Below are 26,805 nucleotides of genomic sequence, written 5' to 3' on the forward strand. Positions count from 1 at the left end.
AGAGAAAAGTAGATAAAATTGCCCATCTGACATCACTGAGATGTCTCCTAGGCATCTTAACTATGGCCAGAATAGCAAATTTAATTTTCCCACTCCCTACAACCTACATCTCCAGTAGTCCAAAATGTAGAAATCATTCCCCATTCCTCTTTTCCTGCTCACAAAATTCCAATCTCTAAGCAAGTCTTATTGCACACTTCAAATATATATTGTGAGTCTTCTCTTTCTCTATATACTCACTGTTTTTGTTATTCAAACCCATCATCACCTCTCACCTGGACTATTGCGATAGGTTTCACCTTCCACTATCGACCATCTTCAAATTAATTATCTGCACAAGAGCTAGAATGATTATGGAGTAATATAAAATAGATCATATTTCATCACTGCTTAAAACCAACAATGTCTTACCTAACTGAAAAATATAGGAGCACCTGATAAAGATCACTGTATGATCTGGTTCCTGCTCACCTCTCTGTCTCACACCCACTATGTTCCAGCCATCCTGGCCCTTTTTTGAACATGCCCAAAAAAGAACACACGTTCTATTGCATCATTTATTCCTTTATTTTTACCTTTGGGGCTTTGTCCATGTGCCTAAAATGCTCTTCTCCATATTTTCACATGACTGGGTGAATCTTCTCAGTTCTCTGCTTAAATATTACTTCTTCAGAGAGGACTTCCCAGCTAGACAATCCAGCCACCCCGTTACTATCACATTTTCTATTTAAAATTCTCTGCATAGCACTTATCACTATTTAGCACTTTTCTTATATGTTTGTTTCTTATAACTGTGCCTGACACACATCAGACACTCAACTATTTGCCAAATGAATAGACATTATGTCCACTATGTAATGCAGCTTGGTAACATGAACCTCATCACTGACATTCTCAACAGATGTTATTTATTGATATCATCAAAACCAACCCCTGATTTAACTTTTCCTAAATAATAGTTTGAAAAATTAAAATATTTGCATTAGACATAAACATTTATACCACATACAATCAGTGTTTATTTGTAAGAAAATAGTCTGATCTTAATACTTCAATGCACAGAACACATTTGAGAAATCAGGAAATGCCTCTACCAAGGGTGCCTTAATTAGGCAGATGTATTTGAATATGCTTACTTTTAAATTAGGCAGGGTTCATAAACATTTATTTAATTTGATTACACTTGAGATATTAATAATAGTATAAATATTAATGTATCTTTATAAAACATATTATGTCATTTTCCAGAAGATTAAAGAAATAGAGAACTCCTAAGCATTATGACTATCTACCTTTACCTTTCAGGTTTTTTATTATGAAGTGCTCTTAATTCAGATTTCAAACCTTTATATTTAATAACGTTGTTAAATATAGACCTTAAGTTATAAGCATATGAGTTTTAAAAACAACATCTAGGGTATAATTTAATACCTTATAATTTAAAACTTACCTCAATTTTTAGTATATTTAAAGAGTTATACAATCACCACCAAAACTCAGTTTTAAAATATTTGCATCACCCAAAACGTCCCTTGTTACCTTTTACAGTCATTCTCCCACTTACTCCCCAAGCTTCAGACAACCGCTGATCTGTCTTTTGTCTTCATAGATTTGTCACTTCTGGTCATTTCAAGTAAGTGGATTTATGTAATACAAATACTACAGTATATTTGTCTGCATGTCTTCACTCAGCATAATGATTTTTACACATGTTAAAACAATCTACATTGTTATGGTATCAGTGCAGTTTATTGATGGATACTATTCTATCGGATGGATGCACCGCATTTTGTTGATCCAGTCATGAGCTGATAGGCATTTGGATTGTTTTCAGTTTTGGAGTATTAAGAATGATGCTGCTATGGCCATCTGCATTCAAGTCTCTTGGTGAATGTATGTTTTCATCTATCTTGGATAGATATTTAGGAGTGAAATTTCTGGATCATATGGTATATTTATGTTTAACTTTCTAAGAAACTGCTGAATTATTATCCAAAGGAGTTGTTTTACCATTTTACATTCCCACAGGGAATACATGAGGCGTCTGTTTTTCCACAGCCTTACCAACACATTACTGTCTCTCTTTTGATAAAATCAATATAGTATAATGGTTTAAAATCACAGACACTAGGCCGATTTGTCTGAGTTGAGATCTAGGCTTTGCCACTTACAATCTTGTAATTTAACATTCCTATCTACACAGCATAGGGACAATACTAATATCTATCTCACAGGATTACTGGAGGAGTAAATGAATTAATATAACTATTAGCTTATACAGGTATCTAGCATACAGTAAGTTCCATATAAAACGTTAGCCATCATAATAGTTTTGTCATTATAATTTGCAAAGTTATAATGTACTTATAGCCTGTTTGTGGATTTTTTAGGAAAACTTTATTTTCTCTTAATTATCAGTTCCTTACATAATGTTGGCCTAAGAAATTTACCACAATATCCAGGTAGTAGAATGCTTACAGATCTCACAAATAATTAGGATGGGGAAGGCTCCATATGGTCAGAATGACCTAGTAGGCGACTTCAATCAGAAATGGGACTTAGACTAACAGATTTAAGCAGTGGTTTCATTTGTTCATAAAATGTACCTATCCAAGGACAAAACTTTGAAAACTCATATGGACAAGTTTCCCTATATAAAACTGCAATCAGTCCTCAATTACTTGACCATAATGACCTTCTTTCTTTTTTTAACCCCATCTATTTATTTCTTTGCCTCCTTGTTCCTTTGCTTGACTGAATGATTAATGGATTAGTGCTGCTTCTGACTGAGGAAAGAATGGAGAAAGAGCCAAAAGATGATACGCCCCCTTTTTAAATGACTGCAGTGCCCCTTTCAGGTACTTCTAGAGAGGCCAAGTCCCATTTGCTTGTTATATATATTTCTGATCAATAACTTTAGAATATGTTTTACATGCATGCTACTAAATTTTTTAAATGTCTTACTGAAAGCATTTTAGAGCAGTACACCTGGTTTTCCAGCTAGACGCATGGCTCACTTCTCTATGCTTAGGTCACTGCTGTCCTAATGTCTCCCTATTCCAGGAAGTCTTGGGGTAACCATTTACTTCTCTAAGAATAAGCTGACTTAACGTGAGATCACCCAACTTCTTAGCCTTCTGTATCATATTCTGGGAATAAGTGATCTAGGATATAGTATGGTAAGAATATTATACAAGTACATATTATATTCACTATAGTCATAAGCAATGGTAATAAGGACAATATGAATATAATATTTAACTGTTTCTACACTGATGAGGGTTTTTCCATTTCTGAAATCCTATGCTTATACAAAAATGACATGGATATATCCTGTATAGTTTTTAAAAAGAAGGGGAAGGGCCAATGTATAAAAGATATATGGACATAGGTTTCCACAGTATGAGGCAGAGTTTGCTTATAATTTCAACTAGGATAACTTGTAAGGTCATAAATTATCTGTCGCTATGAATATACAGTCTTGATAAACAGGTGTATAGAAGAGATTAGGATCCTGGTTGAGGTGCCACAACGGGCCATACCACAGAGTGTAGGAGCAGGCTCTCGCAGGGCGACAAAACCCGGAAGGAGGGGAGCTAATGCTCCAGTAAGATGAACTTCAACCGATGGGAGAGAGAAGGCTCAAGCGGATGGCAGGTACGTTTTCTCTCCATTTCCCCTGTAACAGGTTGTCTCAAGCACTGTTTTCTGTCTAGTCTACCCAGGGGTGTTCCATGTGACCAAGTGACTGTGCACCTCTGCAGCTCATGAAGCAGTGGCCAACAAGGTAATCCTTTACCTTTCAGTCAAATCCCATCTGTCTCTGTCTCATTTCTATTTTCTCTTAATTGGCTAGCTAACCGAGCATATACCTTCCAACATAATACTGGCACTTGGCTCTTTCCTTAGATTCTGGTTTCAATCACCCTGAGCTAAGGTACATGCTAGTCAAAAGCTAGAATAAAGGGCTGCAGATTTTGTTTTAAAATTATTTGTCAACTCAAAACAATGCTAGCAGGAGATGATGACAACGATCAGTTACAGCTAACTTTGTTGCAGGTCCTGTTTGAAGAGCTTAACACGTGGTAACATTTCATCCTCACAACCATCCTGTGATAACAAAATTGAAGTTTAAATGGTCCACATGTCTAGTAAAGCCAAGGTCACGTGGCTAACGAGTAGCTGAGCTAGGATTTCACTGCAGGCGGTTTGATGTGTTCCCATCAGTGCTGAAGCACTCAGGAGCACAGGGCAGTCCTCTGAGGCTTCCCGGGCCTAGCTGGCACTTCTGAAGTTGATAGCATTGCCTGTGCAGCAGACTGTGGACAAGGGCCCTGAGTCCCTGCCATGCTGGTTGTGATTGCAGTGTGGTCTCTAGAGAGCTAGGCTCCACTCTTTCAAAAGTTTGTGGTTGTTGGGACATTAGACTATGTACCTGCCAGGCTACTCAGCTTACATGTTCCAAAGGAAGCACCGCAAAACACATGCCTAGTTGAACCAAAGTCTCTCAGAATTTCCCTTGTTGTAGAGGTTTATGAAAGGTGGGCTTTATTTTATGCTAAATTTAGGGCATTTGTACTTTCATCTTGAATCCTTTTGACCCACCAACATAATGCATATTACATCCATCCTGTACACAGACATGCCACGCTCAGGGTCCTTACCCTCTCCTTCATGTGACCACTTGGAGCTACTACAAGTTCTCACTCTGTGTGGTATGATACTTACGGCTGAAAGTGACCTGCACTTCCTTTTTGCCTTTCTGTTGTGCTGTTAAAAAAAATGACTACAGAATCTCTTTCAACAAAAGGTCATGTGTGTCAATGGACAGAACACAGAGGATCAGATCACCTGCGGTAATTGCAAATTAATGCTCTCCTGGTAATGCATTAACTACACACTATTGATCTACAATTGATCATAGAGGCTATTGATAAGTGATTTACTTTCCCATTTTTTGTGCTTTCTTCCATAATGCATTTTTCTTTCAACTGAAATTTTCTCTAATTGTCTCCACTTTTAATTTTGCACAGTGAGATAACTTCTAACTTGTAATTAGAATCTGTAAAAATTCATGTATTTGTCTCAAAAGCCTTTTAGATATCTACTGAACCATAACTTTGATGCAATAAAATACATACATGATGCACTAATACATATTCCTAGAGTGCCCAAATCTTGAATGATTATTATTTACTTAGATAGAACAGAAATCCATTTGGTCCTCTATCCAAAATTACAGTTTATTGAATAGTATTTTATAAAACATTCAAAACTTTCCCCTAAAAGCATTTTACTTGGGAGCATTGATAATGTGATTTTCTTTCCTAGAGCAAACTTTTAACATAAAAAAAAATTTATTTAAAAGATGATTAAAGAGTGTGGAGTAGAAGATGCAAAAATCCAGTAAATATTTATATACATCTGCATAGAATACTTTGACAAAATCCATATTTCTTGATGTTTGTGTCAAACTCTTTAACTCATAATATTTTGTATATGGTGGAAATGATCATAAGCCTGTATTTCAATGCTAAAGGTGATAATGCTTATACTCTAGACAGAAGTCATCTGGCCTAAACCTGGTTTCTGAATTGTGAGTAAGGAGTCATGTAAGTGGAGAAATATCCTGACAGCAATTTCCTTTACAACTTCTCACAAATCTTACAGATATCACTGATTTTCTAAACTCAGTGGGAGACATAGTTGTGATTTCTAATAAAAGTCTTTAAAAAATATTTTTAGGCCCATAAGAACTTTGATATTTTACCGTAATTCCTTTCATTATCATTATTTGCATCAAGAGTCACAATTCTGCAAAAGTAAATGTGCACCCAAATTGTTTGCTTATTCTTTATTTCTCAGCAAATCATTGTCATCTGTATCAAAAAGCATTAAAATATGTCAGTTACATGATGAGAATTACATAATCCTGGTACTCTTTTTTTCTAGGAGTTTAGAGACAGATAGAATCAGATTTGATACTCATTTTACAACCGATCTTAGAGCTGGGCCAAGGTGCTGAAGCCTCTTTGATATGCCAGACATTTCTGGATGGCAAGAAGGGTGGCAAGACTAGGGCGGCTGGAGCAGAAGGGAGACACTCAAGGGACTGGGACTCTCAATTCTGATATTTCCTTTAACATATTAATTGTCTCTTTCTCCCTTATAACAACCTAATGAGATAAGTGCTATGAGGGCATAAATTTCTAAGGTTTGGTTTGTTATGATTACAAAAATAAATTGCTGCTGCAAAACACAGAGATGCATAAAAATTCAAAGGAACCAGTCTTAAAATAGCCTGGAAAGATATCTATTTCTGTTCTGTATCCATTAGAATAAGAATGGTAAGCATAGGCAGAGAGAGAAGTCATTTAAAAAGAAGAGTGGCCATCACCCAGGAACATCATTATTATAATAAGCTGATCATTCAGTGTCATTTTGAAAATGTAATTTAAAAGAGTGATAAATAATTGGGACAGCACATACAAAGCAAAATAGTGGGGTACAAAATCAAATGTCATCACTGGACACTCTTACAGAGGTAAGCACTTATGAGGAAGTGAAATGTCCTTTGGGGTTCCATGGTGTAATGGTTAGCAATGCTGGACTCTGAAATGTCCTTCTAGGGGCTGTATTTTCATTTTTTATTGCAAGAGAACTACTCAGAATATCACAATCTATTCTGATTTGGATGCTTGGAGGAAAAATTCAAATATATTAAGTACATAATAAAACTGAATAATTCTGGAAAGGGGTTTGGGTTAGTCTGATTTTTGGATTACCATTCAATAATGTCTTTTTTGAACAGCAAGTTGATGATGATCTACCATTAAAGAAACATGTACTTGGAGACATGTTTCCTCTAGAAGTGATAGATTTACACCGCTAAAGGCACATTTTGGGGGACACTAATCTTGGTAAATAGTAAAAAAATATTTGCAAGGCAGCTAACCAAAGCTGACGGAGGCTGTCAATAGCCCTAGAAGAGAAGAGAATTGAAATCATGGAGGATTAAAGCCATTAGTTAAAAAGTGAATAAGAGGCCATGTTAGTACAAAGTAGAAAGGGCCCACTGAACATTTATTTGATCCTGGACCTGAGAAGAGGCAGATGGCATGTGGCAGCAACCTGTGAAAATGTAAAGACCTTGTCCCTCTTCAACAGCTTCCTCTTGAACATAGAATAATATCTAAAATCTTCACCGTGGTCCACAGTACCCCACAAGATCCACCTCTGCCTACGACTGCCTCTTCATCTCCCACTATCCTCGCCTATGGTCACTCATATACCCATAGCTTTGTATTTGCCAAATGAATAGTAACTGGAAGGGACTTTCCAAAAAAAGAGAAGGTAATATTCATTGGACCATTAATCTTCATTGCAATATATTTGTTATGGACTAGAGTGTTCCAAATTTCTATACAGTCTGAATTCTGAACCCTAACTTAGTACAACAGAGTCTGTAAAATATTGAGGTGGATTTTTTTAAGAAATATACATTTATACACATCCAAATGAGTATGGATTTTTCAAAATAATCCCCTTGGTGGACGTTGCCATTGTTCAGAATAATTTTGTAACACCTCTTTTGAACTGTTTATTAAAATCAGTTTATAAACTGACAGAAAAAGAAACACATGAGTTTGTGTATCTAACTCAGTTCAATAACCAACTTTCCTCACTCATCTTGGCTCTCTTTAGCCTTGTTTACAGAAAATCAAATCCATTTTCAAAGTATGATGAGTAGTTCTTAATGGTATTCAAAATACATTACCTCCCAAAGTGCCTATTTCTAACAGTCATTTGGTTGGGTAAGTTATGGGATGATTATTTAAAAATCAGGCATATCCAATCACAACTTATTTCAAACGATATTGACAAATTGGAAAGACTCAGAGAAAAGTAACAAAGCAAACACAATGTTGAGAAATATGTGAAATAATATCTAAACAACTGGAATTTTTTTTAGAAACTGAAGAATAAAAGAGCAGTTTAAAACTTTGCCTCTGAAGATTCTTTGACAAAGGGGTGATATTTCTGCATACAGTGCAACAAGAAATAGATATAAAGGATCTGGTCAGAGTCAGGAACTGTTAGCCAGGGACATTTATAGAAGACCAGAAATTTCATATACCTATATCTGCAAACATCTGGGCTAACTCATGGTTATTTTTTCATATGAAATAATCCTCATGTGATACTGTTACTTTTTGTATAGTATAACTGTCTTTCAAAAAGATTCAATTTAACTTCAATTAATTTCCTTTGAATCTAGACCTTAATCTTTTTATCAAGTGGAGAGTATGTAATCATTTGAAGGCCTGGCAGGTTCCCATTTAATTTCCTCTACTTGCTTATAAACAACATTGTTGCACAGGAATCAAGATGCTTTTCAAAAATTAAAACCTCTTCCATTAAAGTAACCATCCATTAAGGTAATTTAAAATAATATAATAATTTACACAGTAATTAGAATTTCATCAAATGGATACTAAGAGCATATTTGTATCTTACATATTAGTTTAAGAATACAGGGTTCCTTTGTTTTTAAATACTTACATATTGTTCACGAAATTATAAGTGAAACACTTATTAAAGCTAGGAAACAAGAAACCACACAGTTGGCTAAAAATATGCCTTTTAATTAGTTATATGAAACAGTTACAATGCCATTTAAAATAACTTTGAAGGATATTATTCTTCCTTCATAGATCAAAACTTTAAAGTGAATGATGATGGAAGAAAAAAAAGAAATCACTATATAAATACTTTCTTCCTACCCAAAAAAATTTAGAATATAGAGTGCAAAATTTTTATTGCCTGAAGACCCCAATCAATATAGTGGAAGCACTGAAGTCTTCCTGTATGTTATGACCCAAAAAGAATGTCAGTAAGGCATCTGCACTCATGTGGAAACAGTGTGATCATGCTGCTTCAATTACTTCTTTTTCTCTAGTTTTAATAAAATAATACATCTCCTGATCACATTAAAAAATTCCATTTAGCTTGAACTAGTTCCATTAGAGCAGCTTTGATTATTGTTAAAAATTGATTTGGTTATCTAAGTCCAGTGAGTGTCTGTCACATGACCATGACTCTTCATGGCAAATGCCCACTATGCTTCTTTTTCTGTTGTATTTCAGGATTTTCTATTAACTTCAGTGACAAACCCTCACAAAAGAAATGGAATAAAAAAGCCACCCATACAATCTCAAAGAAGGCACAGGTCATAATTGTACATGAATGAACTGATAGCTTCCTATAATTTCCAATGTCCTGAATCAAAGTCGTTAAAAGATTGAATTGTAATGGCAATATCATTAACTAAAATTATAGAAACCCACAGTCATTCAGTTAAAAAAAGGTAGTATGGTTCTTATTTTCTCTATCTGTATATAAAAGAGGAAAGTGAAAATTTGTGACAAAACCTATCACTAAAAGCAACTGACTCAGTCTTGATTTTGTTTGATATAGAAATCCCCAGATAGTTTTTTATTAACAGAAATTGTAGACTGGTACTTAAATCACCAGGAGATACAGGACTCACTGGGAAGGCTAGGTCTGTGACTAAAAAAGTATAGCTAGAAGTAAAAGAAAAAAAAAGCCAGTGTTAATTCATTAAGGTCCTCTCTTCAATTAGCTTTTTGAAATTACAGTATCATTAATATACAATTACATGAGCAACATTGTGGTTCCCCCATTATCAAGTCTCCAACACATATGCCATTACAGTCACTGTCCATCAGTGTAGTAATATGATATAGAGTCACTATTTGTCTTCTCTGTGTTATACTGCCTTCCCCGTGCGCACCCTATACTATGTGTGCTAATTGTAATGCCCTTAATTCCTCTTATCCCTCCCTTGCCACCTATCTACCCATGGCCCATTTCCCTTTGGTAACTATTAGTCCAGTCTTGGATTCTGTTAGTCTGCTGCTGTTCTGTTCCTTCAGTTTTGCTTTGTTCTTGTACTACACAGATGAGTGAAATCATTTGGTACTTGTGTTTCTCTGCCTGGCTTATTTCACTGAACATAATACCCTCTAGCTCCATCCACATTGTTGCAAATGGTAGGATTTGTTTTCTTCTTATGGCTGAATAATATTCCATTGTGTATATGTACCACATCTTCTTTATCCATTCATCTACTGATGGACATTAGGTTGATTCCATTTCTTGGCTATTGTAAATAGTGCTGCAATAAACATAGGGGTACATATGTCTTTTTCAAATTGGGATCCTGCATTCTTCTTTGGTAAATTCCTAGGAGTGGAATTCCTGGGTCAAATGGTATTTCTATTTTTAGTTTTTTGAGGAACCTCCATACTGCTTTCCACAATGGTTAAACTAATTAAAATTCCCACAAGCAGTGTAGGAGGGTTCCCCTTTCTCCTCAACCTTGTCAACGTTTGTTGTTCTTTGCCTTTTGGATATTGGCCATCCTAACTGGTGTGAGGTGATAATCTCATTGTGGTTTTAATTTCGTTTCTCTGATGATTAGTAATGTGGAACATCTTTTCATATGCCTGTTGGCCATCTGAATTTCTTCTTTGGAGAAGTGTCTGTTCAGATCCTCTGCCCATTTTTTAATTGGATTATTGCTTTTTGTTCATTGAGGTGTGTGAGCTCTTTGTACATTTTGGATGTCAACTCCTTATCGGATATGTCATTTATGAATATATTCTCCCATACTGTAGGATTTCTTTTTGTTCTACTGATGGTGTCATTTGTAGTACAGAAGCTTTTTAATTTGACATAGGCCTACTTGTTCAATTTTGCTTTTGTTTCCCTTGCCTGTGGAGATACGTTCATGAAGAAGTTGCTCATGTTTATATTGAAGAAAGTTTTGCCTGTGTTTCCTTCTTAGAGTTTTATGGTTTCATGACTTATATTCAGGTCTTTGATGCATTTTGAATTTACTTTTGTGTATGGAGTTAGACAGTAATCCAATTTCATTATCTTATATGTAGCTATCCAGTTTTGCCAGCACCATTTGTTGAAGAGGATTTCATTTCCCCATTGTATATCCATGGCTCCTTGATCATATATTAATTGACCACATATGCTTGGGTTAATATCTGGACTCTCTATTCTGTTCCACTGGTCTGTGGCTCTGTTCTTGTGCCAGTACCAAATTGTCTTGATGACTGTGGCTTTGTATTACAGCTTGAAGTTGGGAAGCGAGATCCCTCCTACTTTATTCTTCCTTCTAAGGATTGCTTTGGCTATTCAGGGTCTTTTGTGGTTCCATATGAATTTTAGAACTATTTGTTCCAGTTTGTTGAAGAATGCTGTTGGTATTTTAATAGGGATTATATTGAATCTGTAGATTGCTTTAGGCAGGATAGCCGTTTTGACAATATTAATTCTTCCTAGTCAAGAGCATGGGATGAATTTCCACTTATTAGTGTCCTCTTTAGTTTCTCTTAAGAGTGTCATGTAGTTTTCAAAGTATAGGTCTTTCACTTCCTTGGTTAGGATTTTTCCTAGGTATTTTATTCTTTTTGATGCAATTGTGAATGGAATTGTTTTCCTGATCTCTCTTTCTGCTAGTTCATAGTTAGTGTATAGGAATGCAACAGATTTCCGTGTATTAATTTTGTATTCTGCAACTTTGGTGAATTCAGATATTAGTTCTAGTAGTTTTGGAATAGATTCTTTAGGGTTTTTATTTACAAAATCATGTCATCTGCAAACAGGGACAGTTTGACTTCTTCCTTTCCAATCTGGATGTCTTTATATTCTTTGTGTTGTCTGATTACCATGGCTAGGACCTCCAGTACTCTGTTGAATAAAAGTGGGGAGAGTGGGTATATTTTCATGCTACTGATCTTAGAGGAAATGGTTTCAGCTTCTCACTGTTAAGTATGATCTTGGCTGTGGGTTTGTCTTATATGGCCTTTATTATGTTGAGGTACTTGCCCTCTATAGCCATTTTGTTGAGAGATTTTATCATGAGTGGATGTTGAAATTTGTTCTTCTTTTTGTTGATGTGGTAGATAATCTTGATGGATTTTCAAATGTTGTAAGATCCTTGCATCCCTGAGATGAATCCCATTTGATCATGATGGATGATCTTTTTGATGTATTTTTTAATCCTGTTTGCCAATATTTTGTTGAGTATTTTTGCATCTATGTTCATTAGGGATATTGGTCTGTAGTTTTCTTTTTTTGTGGTGTCTTTGATGCCTAGTTTTGGCATTAGAGTGATGATGGCTTCATAGAATGAGTTTGGGACTATTACCTCCTCTTCTATTTTTTGGAAAACCTTAAGGAGAATGTGTATTATGTCTTCTCTAAATGTCTGATAAAATTCAGCAGTGAATCCATCTTTCCTGGAGGTTTTGTTCTTGGGTAGTTTTTTGATTACTGATTCAATTTTGTTGCTGGTAATTGGTCTGTTTAGATTTTCTGTTTATTTATGTGTCAATCTTGGTAAGTTGTATATGTCTAGAAAGTTTTCCATTTCTTCAAGGTTATCCAGTTTGTTAGTATATAAATTTTCAAAGTATTCTCTAATAATTCTTTGTATTTCTGTGATGTCCATAATGATTTTTTCTTTCTTATTTCTGATTCTGTTTATTTGTGTAGATTTTTTTTTTCTTAATAAATCTAGCTAAGGGTTTATCTATTTTGTTTATTTTCTCAAAGAACCATCTCTTGGTTTCATTAATTTTTCTATTGTTTTATTCTTCTCAATTTTATTTATTTCCTCTCTGATCTTTATTATGTCCCTCCTTCTGCTAACTTTGGGCCTCTTTTGTTCTTCTTTTTCCAGTTTCAATAATTGTGAATTTAGACTATTCATTTGGGATTGTTTTTCCTTCTTTAAATAGGCCTGGATTGCTATATATTTTCCTCTTAGAACTGCCTTTGCTGTGTCCCACAGAAGTTGAGGCATTGTGCTGTTGTTGTCATTTGTCTCCATATATTGCCTGATCTCTGTTTTAATTTGGTCACTGGTCCATTGATTGTTTAGGAGCATGTTGTTAAGCCTCCATGTGTTTGTGAGCCTTTTTATTTTCTTTGTACAATTTCTGAGAAGCTGATTGGTAGAATTTCAATCTTTTTGAATTTACTGAGGCTCTTTTTATGGCCTAGTATGTGGTCTATTCTGGAAAATGTTCCATGTGCACTTGAGAAGAATTTGTATCCTGTCTTCAGTCAGTTTTAAATAGGAATTAATTCAAGTTATTTATGTACTATCCCATAATAGAGTAGCCTTCCCATAAAGATTTTAAGACCTCAGGAGTTTATGAAGAGTCTGAGAATATAATTTAACAAGGAGGTATTTGTAAATTTCAGTATCTGAAATTAACTAATAATGTTAATCTGTCCCTTTTATAGCTCTAACTTGTGTACTCTAAATAATGAAAGCCTATCAAGAAAGAAGAAAAATCATATTTCAGACACTTGGGACTCACTTAAGTGATTACAAGTCAGTTGAGTTGATTGACAGAGGCATAAGAGCAGCTGCCCAAGAACACAGACCCATAATTAATTTTGAAACTTACTTCTTGGCTAGACTGTTGTATCTGCTTCTGCTCTAATAGTCATTTTCACTCCAAAGTTGTACTAGGGAAATGATCTGGAAACCCAAATTACTCTCTAGCTAATTCCTTAGTTTTATATTCAACATTCACTGAAGTAGTTTTAATGTAGTTATTGGATGCTTTACCACTGAAATGCTAACATCCTTCTCAAAGTAAATTACATTATAGGCTAATAAAAATAGTGCCGCCACTGAGAAATGATACATTCCTAGAAATGGTAAGAAGATTTCAAAAGTGAAAAATTGCCCATTAAAATGCAACCTGAAACCTTAAAAGGCATTTGTTTATAAACTGTAAGGTGGTCTACAATACTTTGTGATTTTTATATTTTAGTTAAACTCTCAATTAAGAATTTAAGCAAGTGATGCTACAACCTAAGAATTTTCCTTCATTAAAAATTTCCGTTTCACCATCTTTAATTTTTTTATACCAGTGCTATCCTTTCAATGAGGCTGTTTTGTTTTTCATAGCACTTATCATCTTACATACCTGATATATACTTGTATTTCATATTTATTATATATTATGTCTCTCTCTTTACTCAAATGTAAGCCCCATGAGGAAATGGACTTTCATCTTTCTATTCACAAAATTCCAAATTCTTAGAATAGTGCTAGGCATGTAGCAGGCTCTCAATATATATATTTACTAAAGGGATAAATGAATGAGAGATTCTCCATGACACCTATTGATTAACGAGGAAGGCATACTCTACCACATTTTTCCAACTTAAGAAAAAAATTTTAGCTTTCATTTTTTTAAATGTCAGTACTTTTTCTAAAGTTCAATTAGAAGGTCATGGTTATTGAGTTCATTTAAAACTGAATTTGAAATTACTTGGAGTATAAATCCTTATTCCAGCAGTGAACTCATCTGTCTACAGAGTCTATGTATGTGTATCAAGAAAATCAGAATCAAAGTATTTATCTGTATCATTATTTCTATACCCATTACTTCTCTCTCTATGTTCCCAAGTATAAGCACCATAACCCTGATACTTAAGTACATTTCATCTGTCTTGAAAAAAATGCATTTCTCAGCACAAAAAATTAGGAAGGGAGATTTGATGGTATTCCACTTAAAGATACATAACTGGATGAGTTCTCCAAGAGAATGTTCTAGAGGGAGAGAAGGGTATTGCACTGTACAATGAGAGACAGTGGACAAATGGCATCAATGAAATGGGAGCATGATGATGGAGGTCTTTAGGGCTTTGAGGAATATGAAAAAAAAATCTGAATGCTAGAAGGTATTTTCCTTTAAAAAAGATAAATAAAAAATGGATGCTAACTAGCACCCAAGGCACAGCTGACATTAAACACTGTGAATTTGGAGCAAGTCCAATTGGCAGAGTTACTTGAATTTCCCTAATAATATTCAGCAGACCAGAAGTATAGAAAATGAAAGGTTAGATTAACCCAGGACTAGAGAGTGGAACAGGGTGAAATTCAGTTACAATAAAAGAGAGACAGAAATATTATACATTCTCCACCCCATTCAAATGGCAAGCCAAAATTCTAAATGCAAGGGTTCTCCCATTCATAACTGCCCTAAGTATCTTAATACTGATTTGAATTCATACTTCAGCTAAAATTGGCTCAAAAATGCTTTCTGACTGAATAAAAATCTGATTCAAGCTGATGGGTAAAATCGATACATAATCTATAATCTTCTACCAGTGAAAGTCTATATGTGGAATTTACATTTTACCAATTAATTGGCAACAAATATTTTACTTAACCCAGGAAGTCTCTGGGCTGTTTCCCAGCCAGAGCTGAGTAGGCAGTCTCTGGAAACCACTTCTTACACCATGCTAACCCTTTAATCCCCTCCTCAAATCTTGTAAAAAAAATTCACAACTCAGGTACATTATTTAGTAAATTCATTCAACAAATACTTAGTGTGCTTCTGCTGTTTACAAAGCAATCAATATGCTGGGTGACCAGTGTTTAAGGATGGGGCCTGACATCCTTAAATGAAAAGATGAATTAAGCCAAACAGATTTCCCCTTCTGAAAATCCTAGCCAACAGGTATTAAGCTAGTGAGGCATGTCCTGTGGAAGTTAGGGCTGAAAGAGCACCATGTGGAGAGTGTCCAAGTGTCATGTGTGGAGAGGAATTCAGAGGAGGCAAAAGCAAGGAATGGGCTATGGAGAGAGGAAGAGGGTATGGAACTATAGGTTCTCTAGAGGGAGAAATCACACGGTCACAAAAGAGAGATGGACAAGATCTCTCCCCAGAACTGCAGTTCTAGTTCCACTTCCCACTTACATATAGAAAACATAAGGCTGAATTTTCCTTAGGTGGTTTGAGAGAGTCTCTGCTTTTGATCTAAGATGTGCCTAAGCAGAAACTGCAATCTAAGTGATTATTTCACCACACATTTTTATGAGGACACATAGAACTCTACATTTATTTTACATACTGTGGTCTACGTACTGAGTACATGTCTGTACTTGGAACATGCCATGTTGATTTATTTTCCTATGTCTTCACATTTCTTCTCTTTGAATCGTTACTCTAAGGAATAAGCTGTAGCCTGAGCATGTAAGCCTTGCGTAGGTGGGAAAGACCTGCATCTTACTGATACTCCTATCTTAGGCGTTCTGGGAGGGCCACAGGCAGCATGACCAGTTGGAAGAGCATTGGCCATATAGTTGTGAAACCCAAGGTGTGAGTTCTGGTTCTAGCAGTAGTCATGTGACTTTGGCTACATTCATTTCATCCTCCAAGCCTCACTTGATGTCAATCAAAGTAATATAAAACTAATCACTCTCAGAGAGGTGTAGAAACACTGTATTTAGTGACAAGTAGAGCCAGCACATAGTAGACAGTCAACAATCTTCACCCCCATGTGTGACTTTCTCTAGGTGACATGTTGGAAATAAACAGACATCTTCCCTGGGGCTCAACTTACTTGTATCATATAGTTCATGCATTTCTCTGTATTCATGAAAACATATACAGATCATATTCAAGCCTAGACATCTATTATCTTTTGGACTTTTCTTGCAGACACTGCTCATTTTCTTCCTTTCTTCCTCATGTCTGGAAGTCCCTTCTTTTATCACATCCTTTCTGCTTAAGGAACTTCCTTTAGCTGTTCATTTTGTTATGGTCCCCTAGCAATAAATTCTCTGAGAACTTTTTTTCAGCTAAAAATATCTTGATTTCCCCTTCATTCTTGAAGGATATAGGATTCTGGGGTGATAGTTCTTTTAACAATTGCAAAATATTGTCCCACTTTCTAGACTTTATATTTTGTGATGAGAATCTATTTTCATTAGAATTTTTTGTCCCCTGTATGTGACATGTAGTTTCTTTCTTGCTTTCAAGGTCCTTTTTTTGGTCTTTAGCTTTCAGAGGTTTGAAAATCATGTATTTTGGTACAGATTTCTTTAGATCTGTCATATTTGGGACTCATTCAACTTCTTAAATCTATTGGATTAAGTCTTGCAAATATTGGGAAGTTTCAGACATTTTCATTCCCTGCTTTGACCTCAACTTTGGTACTCTGATGACATGAATGTGCAGTCTTCTGTTATAGACCCAACACTCCCTGAAACTCTGTTCTTATTTTTTTTTTCTCTGTTGCTCAGGTTGATTAATTTCCATTGCTCTATTGTTCTGATTCTTTTATTCTCTCTATTCTGCTGTTGAGCATATTAACTAAGTTTTGCGCTTTGGTTATTGTAATTTTCAGCCTTGAAATTAAATTTCCATTTGGTTCTTTCTAATATTATCTATTTCTTTCTTAAGACTTTCTGGGTTTTTTTGTTTGTTTGTTTTAAGCATGTTTATAGTTACTTGTTAAAGTAATTTCATGATGGCTGCTTTAAAATCTTTATCAAATAAACCTAACCTTTCTGTTATCTTGGTGTTGGTTTCTATTAATTGTCTTTTCCCATTCAACTTGAGATCTTCCTGGGTCTTAGTCTGAAGAGTGAGTTCTAGATTGAAATCTTGACATTCTGGGTATTATACTGAGACTTTTTACCTTATTTAAACCTTCTGTTTTAGTTGGTTTTAACAACACCCTGGCAAGGGAAGGGGAAGATGCTGCCTCATTATGCCTGGGTTCCCTGCTGGGCCTTCTTTGACACGAGAGGAGCATATTGCTCCTGGGAGAGGATGGCCATTCTGGCTCCTCTCCAGGCTGCCACCGGTACCTCCCTGGCTGAGAGGGGCAGCAATGCCTTCGTATAGCTCCCACTTGGCCTTCATTGGCACCATGGGATGTGTATGGAAAGAGAGTAACTTTGTTACCACTGGGGGATGATGGAAATACTGACTCTCCATGCCAAAGGGAGAGTCTGACACCATCCCAAAGGGAGGAGAAGGACACCTTGTTACTGTTAGGCGGGGGTGGAGGTCCAGGCCTCCCACATGGGGGAGCTCATTATTGTCCAAAGAGGATGCTAGGCTCTCTTGTTACAGCCTCAAATGGTAGAATTCTGAGGCACTGCTTGTCCTTTGCTTGTGTGGATGGGTGCACGGCCATAGTTTTTGTGGTGTTTGGCTAGAGTATAGCAATTATTTTCTAGAAGTTTTCTGTCTTGCTAAAATGCTCCTTTACTGGTTCTTTGGCCAAAAGAAGCAAATCTTTTTCTCTGTACCTGTTGTTCCTGGGTTGGTGTTTTCTTTGGCTCAAACTCTGGAATATATGAGGCAAAAAGAAAACCCAAGAAATACCTTTGGGTTGTTCCTTGGGTCCTGAGGTCCCTAGTTAGACTGTCTTCTTTTCTCCTTTCTCTCTTTAGATTATTTCTACAAATAAAGATTTTTAGTTGTACTTAGTGGGAAGCATAGGGAAAAGTATACCTACTCCATCTTCTTGGAAGCAGAAGTCAGTCTCCATTAGCATTTTGATACATGTTATTTCCACCTTAGATTACATTTCATGAAAGGATGTTAACTCTGACTATCAAAATGGCAACACACCATATTTGCACTCCATTGTCTTGCCAGAGAATATAAGTGATACTAAACTCTCTGCTTCCTCATTACCATCAATGACATGTAGTAAGAAGCCAAATTAATGGAGGACTACCTGAGAGGTCATGGTGTTGTCACCATATGAAAAATTTAATCCTTGGGTCAAATGAGACCATCCAAACCTGCATATCTGGTCTCTCAGAGAAATGCTTATGCTGAAAAGCCCTAAGGCATTGTACTGAGCCTATTCTGAACAACATTATAAACAGCAAGTATGTCAGTAAAAAAAAAATTACCTAATATTTAAATTATATATATATATATATATATATATATATAGGGGTGTAATTAAGAGTGTAATGCACTATATCTCAAAGCAACCCTTTATGAAGACAAAGGAAGAATTACCCTCAGCTTTCCACCATAGGAAGCTAACAACTAATTTACATTTATATTTTGAAAGCTACGAAGCCAGTCATTTCATTGCTTTGGCTGCCAGGAAGTTCAGTCAAATTTGGTAATTTGACTTTGGTAATTTCCAGTACCTTATGGCATGTATTTTGTGTGTTGGCCTTACCCTTGATTTCATTTTATTTTTCAATCAAGATTTTACTTAGATTTCCTCATGTATTTTTTTTTCCAGTAGTATAGTATGCTTTTTGGTACCTGATTTATTTTAGCAACAAACGGGTGAACTGCACTTCAAAGAGGGTTTATAAGCCCTCAGCAGGACAGAAAATGAAATCCAGCTTTGTTTCCAACTCATAATAGGAACTTAAAGCGTAATGCCATTCTGATCTCACACCATCTCCTTCTTAAGAGACCCTATAAGAATATATTTGTTGTCACATAATTTATGCTATATTTGTTAGACAGAGGTTTTTGAAGGGACAAACACAAGTCCTACCTGGAGGACAGAAGCACCACTGTGGAGAAACTGAAGACCACTCTCAGCTGAGTCAATACCACCAGTGGCCAAAATGGGAAATCCAGGCAAAGCGCGAGCAATGTCAGTCACGGCTCTCAAAGCAATAGGTCTGATTGCTGTTCCTATAGAAAATGAGAATGACTAATGTTTAGCACATTCACCACTTGAGCACATTGCCTTATAATCACTATTATGTGATGGCAATATAGCAATAAACAAAATTCAAATTTTTGTCTATTTAAGATATACAAACACTGTTGTGCTTCAAAGTAAGCTAATTTGTAAATGGATGTGTATTTATTTTAAGGACCTTGATACTATCATCATATGTAGACATGTTATTGTGCAAGTGGGTATAGCAACCCTAGGATTCTTCCATAAAATACTTATATATTACAGTTTGATATACAATAATGTGTAAAAGATTGTATGGAACATTCAAGCATCTGTTTTAAAAAGAAAGAACAACAGATTTTGAAAAAGAAAAACAATCCCATACAGTGCATAAACAGACATACAGCTCTTTTATGTTTCCCCTAAGTAAAACGCAGCTGGTGTAAATAGAGATATATAAAAACAAGCAAGGTGCTGATGAACTTACAGATTTCATATTGCTTTTTCCATGTATTTCCCGCGATTTGAAACACAGTGAACCCAATCTAATGTTACATACATTAGGGAGTGTTAAACAAGTTAAAGAGAATTTACTAGCATTCAGTAATTGGAGAGTATGTGGTTAATTTTTATACTTTAATGATCCAGACATCACCAATATGTGTTTCCCTAATTTTAATAAAAACATCATGGGTGGACAGAATACTTTGGGGTCATTTTGAAAATGACTTTACTGTATTAAGCTTGCTTTTGACTCTCAAGAGTTAACACATCCCGGAGTAAACACATTCATCACATAGGAATACAATTTGATATTTCTGGTGTGGATTAATAAGTCAATGGTTCTTTAAAGGTATTTTCTGGGCTAAGAATAATTCTATTTGTCTAATAATTTGACATTGCTTCAAACCAGGACTCCACAAAAACATCAATCAGCACCTGGTAAAATCAACCCCAGGTGCTGGTGACTGTCATCACCTCCATCACCACAAGTGCCTGCGCCAGCATTATCAATATGTACTTACTGGAGTGCTCACTTTGAGGAACACAAAGAGCTTCCTTTAAAAACCAGTGGTTTTCTTTTCAGCCTGTTTATATACGTTTCAGATAAAACTGACTTCATGTGTAACTGATGCTTTGGCATTCAACACCAAACATGTTTGTAGAAATGTGTACTTGTTCCTCCCATTCCTAAAAAAGCTGCCTCTAGATATTAGTGTTTCTTAGTCAAGGATGTTCAATGCTGACATTTCAGAATTCCATAACTGATATTAAGATACAAGGCATTAAGTTAGGGCAAATCAGAACCTGAACGTCAAGATTCTATTTCTAGTAAAAATGTTTATCAGTGACTTCTTAGTCTGCCTGTATTAACCATAAATAAAGCTAACACAGAGGACAGGGGAATGCGTAGCAAGAACATACAACCACACAATATTCATATATATAAATCTTTACATATATTTTTAAAAATCTAAGAATAAAAGTTAAAAGAAAGCATTTTTAAGGAAATCTGTAATGCACACCACTTGGATAGACATCTAGCTATCTGCATAAGTGTGATATGTTCAATACCTGCTACGCTGATGGCTTCCTTACATACATGTTACTTTGAAGTAATAAAGAAATTTTGGGTTGTTTTTCTTGTTCTTCCTTATTTAGTTGACCTTAGAGGGTAAAGGATATTTGAGCTAAGCAGCTAAATAATTTATTTCTAACTGCACTGTTAGAAGAGTATCACTAACACTAAGGGATAAAATTTCAAAGTGGTGCCCAGGAGTTTGGCCACACATTCCAATTGATATTAATGGACATCAAATGGCAAAATCCCTGAACACAGTTTTGAAAACTTAACCAGTTACATTTAAAGGGCAACATTATTATACAGGTGTTAAAAAGCATTCAGCAAATCCTTAGTGACATTTGAAGATGTTCAATTAGGTCAATAAGACATTTTCTATTTCATGTTTTTCTTCCTTTTCTGAAAATTTCTGTCTACCTAATGAACATGCAAACCTTTCAGTCTAATAAATGTATCTTTTTAAAAATTAAGAGTAATTATGGTCTCTAAGGAAATGTGATCCAAAAGTGAAGAAATAGATCCTTCCATTTCTGCATAGTAATAAATTCAGTTTTTATTTTCATTATGAATTCCATTTGATTGGTTTTCTTTGTAACTCCAACGATTTAATATGAAATAAAATATACCCATTCTAAGCATTTTTATGGGAAATGGGTTTTAAAAATAACTTTTATCCACCATGAAAGGTTTCTGGAAGGGCACTGAATGTATGCAAAAGGAACCTTCTAAATTGTTACATAAAAATTTATTTTTAGTTCCAAAATGACAAAAATAAAGAAATAGGTTCAAGATAAAAATAAAACTTTTGGTGTAAAGAAAATACATATATCAACACCATACAGAGTTGCACATACATTAATTAAAACACATAAGTATTTCCAGAATCACAGTTACTGAGTTAAGGTTTTTTTAAACTTTGTTACTACTACAGTAACTAATAATTTTAGACCAAATTCTAGGGAAGAAGAAATCAGTTTAGGAGGTTCAGGGAATTGAATGTGGGCTCCATCCTTAAGGAAACAAAAAGGTTTAAATCAAGAAATTGAAATCCTATAAGTCTAAATGAACTAATCGGGAACATGCAATTTAAATTAAGCCCTCATCTACGTGGGGGGAGCAGATGAACCTGATGCCTGATGGGAAGTTCAGTTTCATCAAGCCATTCTGTTCAACTGTGTGGAAATGCTCCAGTGAAAATCAAACCATTCTGAATTCTCAAAGTTTGAAACAAGAGGCAGTCTAAAACAAGCAAAGACAAAATGAACTGAACCTCTAAGTTTATAACATTGCTTCCAAGAGTTCTGATTGGTACTAAAGTGGCCCTAGTAGAAAAGCTGGTGGACTAGACTGAACTACAATTTTTGTTATCTGATCAATCTAGGCCTTCTACATAGTCACATCTTAAGATACAACCCAGTGTACTGAATTTGTAGAACTTTGATAAATGTCATAGAATATTTTTGGATTGCTTCTTTTAGAAAAACATTTAGTAGGTCAGAGATTTTTAATTAAAAGTTAATCAATCTGAATTTTCCTTAAGAAAATGATGTCACTTTTCAAATATTATTTTAAATGCAATTTCAAAAATACTATCATTAGCCATAGTATTATGTATTGATACGTATTAATGTACTATGACATAATCAGGTTCCTCACATAGGCTTCCTTTATCCACCTAGCTAAGAAATATTTTTAAGCACCTATGCCTTTCTTTTTTTTAAAGATAATTGTACCTTAATATGAAACGTTTACAAGATAATTCCAAACATCAGTTGGATATCCTAACCCTGGTATTGTCACCCAGGACAGACACCCTGAACACCGATCCCAGTGATCTTAGGAGGTTGGTTATAAGGTAATGTTTCAGGGTAACAATATGAGTTCAATTATTTATTCTGTACAGATGTTTTACTCACATTCATTTAAACATCACACATTTTGTAAATACTATTAATATGAATTTTAGAATGAAAGCAATTTGAGGATGACCTAGTTACAAATCAGACAGGCAATAAAGCTAACTGCTTAGGTTTGAGTTCTTACTCCACTACTTACAAGTTGTGTGACTTTGTGAAAATGTCTTAATCTCACTTAATCTCTGATTTTTCATCTATAAAATAATAAAACTATAACAACTTCATAAGGTTGTTCTGAATAGTACATAATATAATATATAAAAAGGGGTATTACAGAATAAAATTGTAGAGATGCTTTCTATTCTATCTGTACTACCCACGAGGACAATTGATTTCAGAGGCAACATTCATTTAGTTTACTTTGACAGTGTTTTCTACATTGTTGTTGTGTGTTTAGTAACGTAATTAAACCAAATTTTTATTAGAGACAAATGCATAATGTTTGTGATCATGGAACTGCCTATCTTCCAAAACCTTAGGAGGAGCACGTATCTCCCTTACTTTTTCTCTGCTCCTACTGGTTCTTATTAAATAATGTCATGATGTTGGTAAAGTTACTTTAACTGATGCCAAAGGCAAAAATCTCAAAGACAGACATTGACATATTTAATACATTTTTTTGAGACTCCAAGGTCATTGCACAATACCAACATGCAAGGATTTTAATGAAAACATCAGAACTCATGTTTATTGGTGAAAAGGAGGCAAAGCTTTACTTTGCATGACTAAATCTGTGACAAGAAAAGGAAATTTTAACAAGCAATCTTGTTTAAAGCATAGGCCGTATGTTAATTTTGGATAACTGGACTTTTGAATAATTAATTGATGTTTTTTCCCTAATCATTTGACTCCTAGGACAGCTACTGTTACACAGTTAATTGTTAGAGCTACGTCCACAATAAACCCTCAATAATAGCTCTAGGAGGCAATAAAATAGAAATTGGGTTATAATACTCACTCATGCTCACTGTGTATACAAAAAGAAAATGTAGTTTTAATTTGCTTACATTAATTAAAATATAATGATTTAAGTGGATAACTAATTCATTAGAAATTGAACTTTGACTGTCTAATTTTTAATAGTTTTAACATCATCCAGAGGAAAGAAAACACTAGCAAATCAAGAACTTCAAGGATTTAGGTGTTGGGAGATTGATTTTTATAAAATACACATAATAAAGCACCAAAAAAATTGTACTTTACTAAAACAGGTTTACAATATTAATGGACCTAGTATATTGATAAATACGTGAAGCACAGCTTTTAAAGAATACATCTTTACACATGGATTAAAGTCCTCTGAGAAAATTAGCATAATTCAACAGAAGCTGAAGTACTAAAAGCATCCAGGGTTACATGTAGAGATATGAAATCTAAAGAGGAGAAATGGGAGAAAGAAAATCAATTGTTTATGTTGTTGTTACTTTAGTTTTACCAGAAAAAGCTGAAAATGTTCTTATGAAAATGTTTTGATTTTAGTTGACGATTTCAAGATATTTTTCCCTAAGTCTTCATATCTTTGCAGCTATGTTTACTTGTGTGATAACACATTCAAAATGTTCATACTCAATTCACATTCAATAACTTGGTAACTTAGCATGTCCCAGACCCTTTATTTCAAAGCAAAAGAATGAATACTATTCATCAAAGAGGAGGACATTTTCCTTTGTGAAAGTGTCAGGTGCTAGTTGTGGAAGAAACAGGGGTGCCCGTTCGGGAAGTGATTTCCACGGGCCAGACAGTGGGACAGTGACTTCATGTTCACTGTGCGATTTAACCCCTATGATTCTCTGAAGGTCAATGCTGTCATCTCTATTTTGAATATGATGAAAGGGAAGCTCAAACTGAATAAATGACTTGTTTGATGTCACACAGTTTAAAAGGGATAAGTTGGGATCAAACACCAAGCTCCTGTGACATGAAATTCATACTTTTTCAGCTGCTATTGAGAAATGACAGTGTAGCAAATATGAAGAGGATCATCTTCACATCTTTGCCTAAGAAAATCAGTACTAGTATGGCCAGTGGCCTAATGCTAGGAGCACGGGTCCCAAAGTCTAACAAGTTAGGTGTGTAAATCTCTGTTACTTTATACAATTGTGATATTAGCAAGTGCCTTAATTTCCTAAAATATCAGTTTTCCCTATCTGTGAATCAGGGACATTAATAACAATATCATAGCAATTTGGGGAGGACTATGTGACACAATGCATGGAAACAGTTTGGCATAGTGCCTGCTTCATAGTATATATGGGCTAATATTATTGTCAAAGCCAGATAAAACTAATCAGAAAAATAAACATTCAGCTATAAACATGTGAGGATAAATACCTAACACTTAAGGCTGTTAATTAATCTCCTAGATAACAAATTGTACTTTGCATGCCATTTCATGCTGAAAAATATATAGTTTGAGTCTATGCACATAAGTGCATATATTTGTGCAAATAAATCTGTGGTAGATTTATAATGAAATGTCAATATCTAAATGTATATGCTTCCTCATCCAGAAACTCTACATAGAGGAATTCATTTCATTAGTACATAGACACAATTTACATGTACAAAGATCATCCTTGAAGTATCATTTTTTATAGCAAAACAGTGAAGACAACTGAAATGATCACTAGTTGTTATGCTATTAAATAAATTACAGTTTATCTACATATGACATCCTAGGAAACCTTTCAAATGGACATGGAAGTATCTCTAGGGTAAAATGTTAAGTGTTAATCACAAGTAGCAGAACTATGGTATGATTCCACTATCAGTTAAAGAAGTATGATGACATTTAATATGTGGGCAGTAAATGCATAGAATGCCGTGTTTTTAACTGTTAACAGTTAACATCTCTGGGAAAGGTGTTGAGGAACTTTCAAGTTTCATACTTAACACTCCCATACTATTTTATTCTTTTAGACAAAAAAATGCTTGATTTCCTTCTGCAATTAAAAGTGATTATGTCTTTATGATGCTCCTAAAACTCACAATACAGGACTAGGCATTATTAGATTCTGTGCTGTGAAACTTTCCTATATGGGATGCGCAATGATTCTATGCTGTGTACACTCAGAAGAACACATTTGGTTCTGTACATCCAATATTTGAAATAAAACATTAACAAACTTAGAATATGTCCAGAACAGGGTGAATAGGATAATCTCTCTCTCTGTCATAAAATATGGGAGAAACACATATATTTTATTTTGTTATTATTTGTATCATTACTTGGTTGTAAATTCAGCCACAGAAGTAATTACATTGGGGCATCCCTATTTCTTGAACCTGGAGAGCTACTTGGCAGGTAGGATGCAACAGAAAAGATCTCTGTACCCTAGGAAATAACAGATTAGAAGATCTGTTCCAATTCAAAATTTAAGGATACTATGAACTTTGTCATGGTAGTTTAAGGACCAATTTTACACGCTCTGTGGTTCCCCAGTAGATATCAGTGGTAAAGTTAGCTTAGAAAAGAAAAGTATGAGTTAAAATGAAAATTTAACATTAAATATGCAATCAATTAGACTCTTCTGAGTTTTTTTCTAATTGCCAGGTGTTTTCCGAAGTGTTTTGCATACATTGTCCCAATGACTTTATTATAGGTATTTTTTGTCCGTGCTTTCATAGATGTGCAAATAGGAGTCAGCAGAGACAAATATCTCACTTCAAGTTCACTCAGTTAGAAAGTGTGGGTCCAGTATTTGAATCCAGGTCTACCTGACTCGCAGTACCATGCTCTTAACCATAATTCTATACTCCTTGCCTTTTTTAAAT

The 26,805-nt window shown here is 34.9% G+C and overlaps 1 protein-coding gene across 4 annotated transcripts in view; it reads right to left on the bottom strand.

Moving 5' to 3' along the window:
- Positions 1-26,805, bottom strand: part of DPYD (dihydropyrimidine dehydrogenase) — an 870,115-nt gene that overhangs the window by 143,348 nt on the left and 699,962 nt on the right. For all 4 annotated transcript variants that reach the window (XM_037024395.2, XM_037024389.2, XM_037024403.2 and 1 more), the window contains one exon: positions 19,399-19,541. In XM_037024395.2, the coding sequence (XP_036880290.2) occupies positions 19,399-19,541 (143 nt within the window). The remainder of the gene's footprint in view (positions 1-19,398; positions 19,542-26,805) is intronic.

This window comes from Manis javanica, chromosome 4, assembly GCF_040802235.1.
Source record: "Manis javanica isolate MJ-LG chromosome 4, MJ_LKY, whole genome shotgun sequence".
NCBI classification, from domain to species: Eukaryota; Metazoa; Chordata; class Mammalia; order Pholidota; family Manidae; genus Manis; species Manis javanica.